At 34.3% G+C, this 6781-nt stretch overlaps 1 protein-coding gene across 2 annotated transcripts; it reads right to left on the bottom strand.

The window, feature by feature from the left end:
• Window positions 1–563: 563 nt before the first annotated feature.
• Window positions 564–6455, bottom strand: LOC101206733. 2 transcript variants are annotated; one of them, XM_004133668.3, is made up of 4 exons: window positions 4266–4503; window positions 2996–3185; window positions 2110–2557; window positions 564–1020 (listed from the first exon to the last, which is right to left on the bottom strand). In XM_004133668.3, the coding sequence occupies exons 3-4, from the start codon at window positions 2401–2403 to the stop codon at window positions 877–879; spliced, it is 438 nt and encodes a 145-aa protein (XP_004133716.1). In that variant the 5' UTR covers window positions 2404–2557; window positions 2996–3185; window positions 4266–4503; the 3' UTR covers window positions 564–876. The 2 variants fall into 2 exon arrangements, with proteins under 2 accessions (XP_004133716.1, XP_031739301.1); XM_031883441.1 differs by lacking the exons at window positions 564–1020; window positions 2110–2557 and adding an exon at window positions 6154–6455 and having other exon boundaries at window positions 2997–3185; window positions 4266–4412.
• Window positions 6456–6781: the final 326 nt, after the last annotated feature.

Genomic DNA, 6781 nt, shown 5'->3' with positions numbered 1-6781 from the left:
TATAGGCACCAAAGATATTGGTCGACGGTGGCCTGAATGGCGATGACGATGACATCAGTCAAGTTTGTGGCAACGACAATAGTGAGGTTATCGTCGGTGGTCAAGGTTTTCGTGGTAGGTTTTTCATTGGTTAGTTTTCGTCAATGTCAGCTGAGGTTTGGTTATCCATGGCTTTGATACCATATAAAAGTTAATAAGAGAAGAAAAAAGAATAACACTAGGAGTATGAGGAAAACTCTAGTTCGAGGAGAAAAACGACGATACGAATCTATTGTATATTTCTCTTAAGAATAGAAGGGATTGAATTTAAGTAGACCATAATGGGCCTTGACAAAAAAAAAAAAAAAAAGAAATAGAGAGGAGCATACAAATTACAGAAACATGCTTAGTACAATTATTTTCAACCGAATCAAACATTTTTACAAAAAAATCAATGTAGTAAACAAACAAAACAAAATAACATATAAATGATAAGCCCCTCTTTTTTAACTTGTTTTAAAACCATAAAATATTTACCTTTGATTTTTTTATATAAAATTTAAAAGCGAAAGTAACTTCTCAAGAAAAAGAAGTCTAGAAGTATCACGTTGGAAAGTAGCTTGAATCAGCCTAAGATGAATACAAAAGTGAAGTGATTTTCTACTAAAATCTTTATCAAACGAGTAAACTCATGTAAATACTTGTAACTTCTTTGATAATCAATTTACAAATGCAACCCAGAAAGAAAAAAACAAAAAAGAAGTATAAGCATTTGAGCAGATCTCCCTGTGGGTGAAGAAGCACAAGTATTATTATTCTAAGAAGCAAAGCTGATAGTTTCCCTAAATGCAGCAACAGCTTTCAATGGAGGCAAGAACAAATAAGAAGCTATTTGCTTCAAGGACCTGAAAAATTATGGCGATGAGATGGCCAATAAATTCCCTCTCTTTGACATGGCAGAGGAGCTGGTTGTGCAATGAAGGTGGGGATGTGCTGACCTGGCATCAACACTGAGAAATCAGATGCATATGATGTTGACACCTGTCACAGAAATACCACCACTCAATAAACAAAAATGAAAAACATATCATTTCCAAGTGTTCAAATTCAATGCACAATGACATGACATTAAAAGAAAAAGTATGTATTGTGTAATCATTGCTACTGGTTTTCGTTGATGTTATGTGTCTTGTCACTGTTATGATACAAAATCATATTCTTGAAGAAAACAGAGAAATTAGTCTTTTTCCTTTTCTTTCAATCCACTCAAAAGTCAAACTTATTTTGTGGGGATTTTTTTAGCCTAGCATAGCAGTTAATTTTGAAATATAGTAGTCACAAAACTAGGAGATTAGAGTTGTTTTCTGTGTAAGTTTTGTCAAGAGATGAAGTTCATGAAGCCACTTGAGTAACAAGTCAGTACAATCAGTATTCTCTTAGGGCCCCCGATGTTCGGCCAAGGAGTTGAGGAGTTGGAGTTGGAGGTGTGGTGTTGTGAACTCCTTCAATTCCACTTCCTTATTCAGCCCAAGGAGTTCGTCGGCTTCAAGACTAAAAAACATCAATATCATGCTAGCTTTATTAATGTCTTACGTTGTGGACCCTGGATTTCACTACTCCACCACTTAAAATGCCTCATTATTTACTCATATATTGCTTTTATTTGGTTATCCTATCTAAATAATTAAATATCATAACATTACAAATTTCTCAACGTTAATTTTAGAAATTTTCAAAATATCATTATAGTCATGCAATAAAGCGAGATGCATACAAATACCTATCTTCATTGGTAAAAAAGACATCTACTTTCAAGTCTCAAGGGTGAAAACAATGTATGAACTGTTATAGATACCTTCTCCTCATACTGTAGAAAGAACTACTATATTCAAGATAAAACATATTTATATTTATTCTCGAACTAAGAAAGAAAGGTTGGCTTTAAGTTATCTTCTACTAATCTTTAGGCAAATCCGTTCAAGGGGAAAAAGACCTTATTCTATAATGATTTTAAGGCCTCACCAACTGAAACACTAGAGTTCTAACGATATTAAACAAAGGTTGGTAATATAGACCCCACAAGCCAAGAAACTTGAAATGTAAAGGCAAACAACTCAGTTCGAAATGTACCGTATTTGGACTTGCGAATTTCTCAGCTGGAGTTGACTCTGAGGAGTTGTTGGTAACTTCATCAGATGAGGAGAAGGGAGAACTTGGTCTAAACAGATGCTCAAAGATGGCCATGACAAGGAACATTGATATCAAGATTGCAGTGGCAACAAAGCCAAAGGAAATGGCATTCATGGATGATCCAAAGTTCTTCCAAGGAGCTTCTTGACCAATACCTGTCTGAGATGATGGGCTTTGGTCTGGAGTTGTGTAAATGTTCCATGACTTTGATCTTTCAGACCCAATTTCACTCATACCTTTTCTGATATTTTGTAAGCACTGCAGCTTCCTCCTTTAACTTTCTGGTAGTGGTTTTAATCTTTTTCAACCGAATGCTTTGCTTGGAACAAAAGTGATGCTGATGAAAATGGGTTCTACATAAGAATGTAATGCCGATGGCTCCTTAGCCCTGAAAAGAAACTCATTTTCTCAGCATGTTCTTATTTGAATCCGATCTCCAAGGCCGAGCCAAAAATTTTGTTATAAGGAGGGCAAAAATCTTATGAAGTCAATTGTACTAAAGCAGGAAGGGGCAAATTAGAAAAGTTTAAAACTGTCATAAAGACTTCGAAAAAACTAAAAGGTGACACCACACACATGCACACACAATATGGAGTCACAGGTGGGGGAAGGTGGCTCTTTGTCTTATCTTTGTTTACATCTTCAACTAAATACAGAAAAGTAACTTGCAATGTTTTTTGTTTTCCCTAAATGTGCATGCTTCAATGATTAAGATACCGAGGCCTCCCCTCGTTCAGGGAAGGAAGGGCAGGGGACGGGTGCTGTTTGTGTGGAAGTGTTAAAATAAGAATGTGAAGAGAATAATAAACAAAAAGCAAGAACTTACAGAAGCCAATGAACGAGGATGAAGAAGTCCAAGATCCTCTGTGATGGTAGTTAGTTATATTCTGATGACACGATATCAAAAACGATGAAAACCATCTGTTATAAGCTACTCAGTCTCTTAAGAGCATCTAAAGTTTTTATTTAGTTTTGAGAGATAGTTTGCATCCAATACTTCCAATTCCATAGCTAACCTGTCATGAAAAAACAAGACATCTATTTTTCTCAAACCATTATTTAATAAAGAAAGCATCCAACCCGCACCAACTCACACTTTCCACTATAGAAAAATAAAATAAATGGGAAAAGAGTTAATTATAATTTGATTACTACACCTTTTTTCATTAAATTGTGATGCCTAGCTTAGTGAATACTATACTTTGTCTGAAGCAACAAACTTTAAGAAAGCAAAAGAATGGCCCTCCCTGTCTGGGAAGCCAAAATAAGGGCTCATTGGTAATTGCAAAAAGTTTCCACATTTTAAAAGAAATAAATCTCATTTAGATTTTAGCCTAAACTAAACCCAGTCACCATGGGTGAGGTAACTAAAGGTGTTTAGGAAGTTGGAGGAGGTTTTACAGCCTGCCCCATTCAGATCATCTCCTAAATTTTAAAGATAACATTGAATCAAATTGTATGCACTAACCCATACTCAGAACCATTACTTTTACCTCAACAATGATTCTTCATCCATATTTACGGACAGAGTAGAAGAGGAAACAAAGATAAACTATATGCTTTGCTTTGATATAATTAATCATTCTGTGATAATGGTTTTTATGGAGACATTATTAGAACTGGTCACTATGCTATGGCTGTTAAAAAAAATTATTGTCAATGAAATAAGAGTAACACTAAAAATTTCTCAAGTTTTCTTTACAGACCTTTTAGCCTAAAAATACATTTTGAAATTCTCCAATTCATAATGAATAAGTATTGAATAAGTTCAATCTGAATAAGTCCCTTCATATGTCATCATGGGGAGGGTAGCAAATCTCACACAATCTCATATAAAAACACCATGAAATCAGATGAAAGGAAAAAGAATACAAAAAGCAGTCATGATATTGATATATTAATTTAAGCAAAACAAAAGTTTGGCCCAAAGTGAAGGCATGTCTTGTTTGTGTAACCATTTTCTATCAAAAAGAATGAAAAGAGAAAATAAAAAAAAAATAAAAAAAATAGGTAGCAAATTATTCCTTCAGAGAAAGAATATAAAGATAAAAAACAACATAATAAAGAGAAACATAAGAGAATAATGTTTTGCTCACCTTACAGCTATGCTGTACCAAGCACAAGCACATCCATATAATTCAAGAGAAGAAAGAAAATGGTTTGGTAGCAAAAAAGAGCAGAGGTTGGAAAGAATGTGATGTAGACCACAATTATTCCTCATATATCTCTCCTCTTCACATAGCCTGTTGAGAGGAACCCATAACTTTTGTCAGAAACACTAAAGCCATTTGCTGTACCACCTGCAAGTTTAATGTGTTAAAGTAATTAAACCATACCATCAGTTTTTCTTTATTACTTTAATTTAATTTTTTTAACAACTGGGTATTGTGGGCTCCACTCATATTGTGCATATGCTCATCTCCCACTAATCTTTAGAGAGGCTTTGCCTCCCCGAAAGCTAGGCTTTAAAAAACAAAGAAGAGTTTCACGTTATTAAGTTTTCTAGTCCTCGAGACATCGGAGGGTATCTCCAAACATCTCAGCCAAATCTTGAAGATTACTACCAATGTCTTCAACTTTATCTTCATTAATTTTAAGTTGTTTTTCGTTGGTGGCTTTAACACACGATCTTTTAGAGAATGTCACCAAACACAGGGTACAAGGGTAAGAAATTTCTTAACAAAGGGAAAAAAATTGCAATTTAAGCATTTAAAAAATATACTCTTTTGATTTTGAAAATTTCGCGGATAAAATGTAAGAGAGAAAATTTTAAAATCTAAGTTGGACTATGAGGGGGCATTTTGCATCTCCTTCCTCCATCATTCCTAATTCCTCCCCAAGTCTTTACTTGGCACCATTGAGGGGTTTTTTGTACGGATAACCCGTACTTACAGACCAGTTCTATTTTATTGTATTTTTTGTGTTAATTTTTTTATAAAGATATTGTGATATTTTAATGCATTACAAATTTACAATCCACCTGATATGAAGGAATCAAAAATGTTAAGCAAAGACTTCTCTCCTTACCAAAGAAATCAAAGTGTTGTGGAAAAGAAAACTGTAATAATTACAACACATATGCGGTTATGCGGTTCTTCTGCCTAAAATGCATTGATTGAAATCTTTTTGTCAACAGAACAATCACCATGTCTGATAAAGACATCGAAATCCTATTAGTTTAAAAAAACCAACTAGTAAATTTTAAAACAACATACATTTGTTTCGGCTAAAAAATTGACTCAAATGGTTATAAGAGAATCATCTGTTTGTTGACTGAGGCTCAAACACATAAAGTGCCCAACACCAGGCCACAAAAAGTCACACAAATAGAACAAAATTTGCCCCACTCTTCGAAAGCTAAAACAAGCAAAGAAAGGAAACCAAACACTCAGAACTAAGAGGTGATGGTTCAATCCACGTAACCACCTACTTGGAATTTAACATCTTATAAATTTTCTTAACACCCGAAATATTAGAGTGTCCTGTGCCATAAGTTGATGCTGACCAAGAAACTTACTGATATAAAAAAAAAATTCATAAATCATAGGAAGACAAATGGCTCATCAGAACAAGATTTGATGGGGTTTGAGATGCGGTTCATTACTTTCTTCACTAAATGGACGATAAATTTAATTTCATCCAAAAGGGCACAACAGAAAAAGAGAGAAAAACCAAGTTCCCAATTCCATGTAAGACATTTTTTTTTGAAAAAGTGAAGGGCCCCATGAAAAGAAAACACAATAAAGAAGAGGTTGAAAATAGATTGAAGCATATATTTTCCCCTTTTCTTTTCTATCTAAGTCCCCACACTCAAGCATCCTTTTACTTTCCCAACAATCAAGCAAAAGAATTCCTCGATGTCCGAAATCAAACAAAAAGAAAAATTGAAAAAAAACAAAGAAAAACAAGAAACAAAAAACAATCACACTATTCCGCCGTTGGCAAAAGTTGAAAGTTACATCAATAAAATAGGAATTTCTTCACCTGTTCATCACGTTCTTGGGTTCAATTTCTTTTCCCCAACTGGTGACCCTCCCACATGTGCCTTCTCTGTTAATGTGTGGTGAAGTGCGAGAGTGGGAAATGATGGCCATGGCTGAAGAAGAGGAAGGTTTCATTGGAAATTTGAGTGAAAATGATTGTGGGGTTTTGATTTTTGTTGTTGGATGTGGTAGGCAATAGGCATAGGCTTGTTTGATTCAAGTAAAAAGAAAGTAATTAAAGGGAAGAAAGGAATGTTGGTATGGAGAAACCTTTTTCATGTTCTTACAAGTGAAGAAAAGAAATAGAATCTTCAATCTTTAATCTTTGATGAATTTGATGAACTTTGGTTTTATTGTTCACTACATTAGCATTAATGCATCAATTTGAACATAAATCAAATTGAAAAAAAGAGTCCCATTGGTATTTTGGACCTAATACGTGGGTGCATCCCATCTTTAGTTCTAATTAGGAGTATGAGAATATCGATTCAACACTAATAACTGAGGCTATCTCATCCATATTATAAGTATTAGGTTAGGTTGTTAAAATGTGGATTGGGTTGGAATAAAAAATTAAATTTTTTCATGTTGGGTTGGAACTCGATTGGATGGTTGAAAATTTTGGTTCA

This window comes from Cucumis sativus, chromosome 3 (assembly GCF_000004075.3).
Source record: "Cucumis sativus cultivar 9930 chromosome 3, Cucumber_9930_V3, whole genome shotgun sequence".
In the NCBI taxonomy this organism is placed as follows: domain Eukaryota; kingdom Viridiplantae; phylum Streptophyta; class Magnoliopsida; order Cucurbitales; family Cucurbitaceae; genus Cucumis; species Cucumis sativus.
The sequence above is the reverse complement of the archived record's forward strand: the minus strand, read 5'-3'. Positions and strand labels throughout refer to the sequence as shown.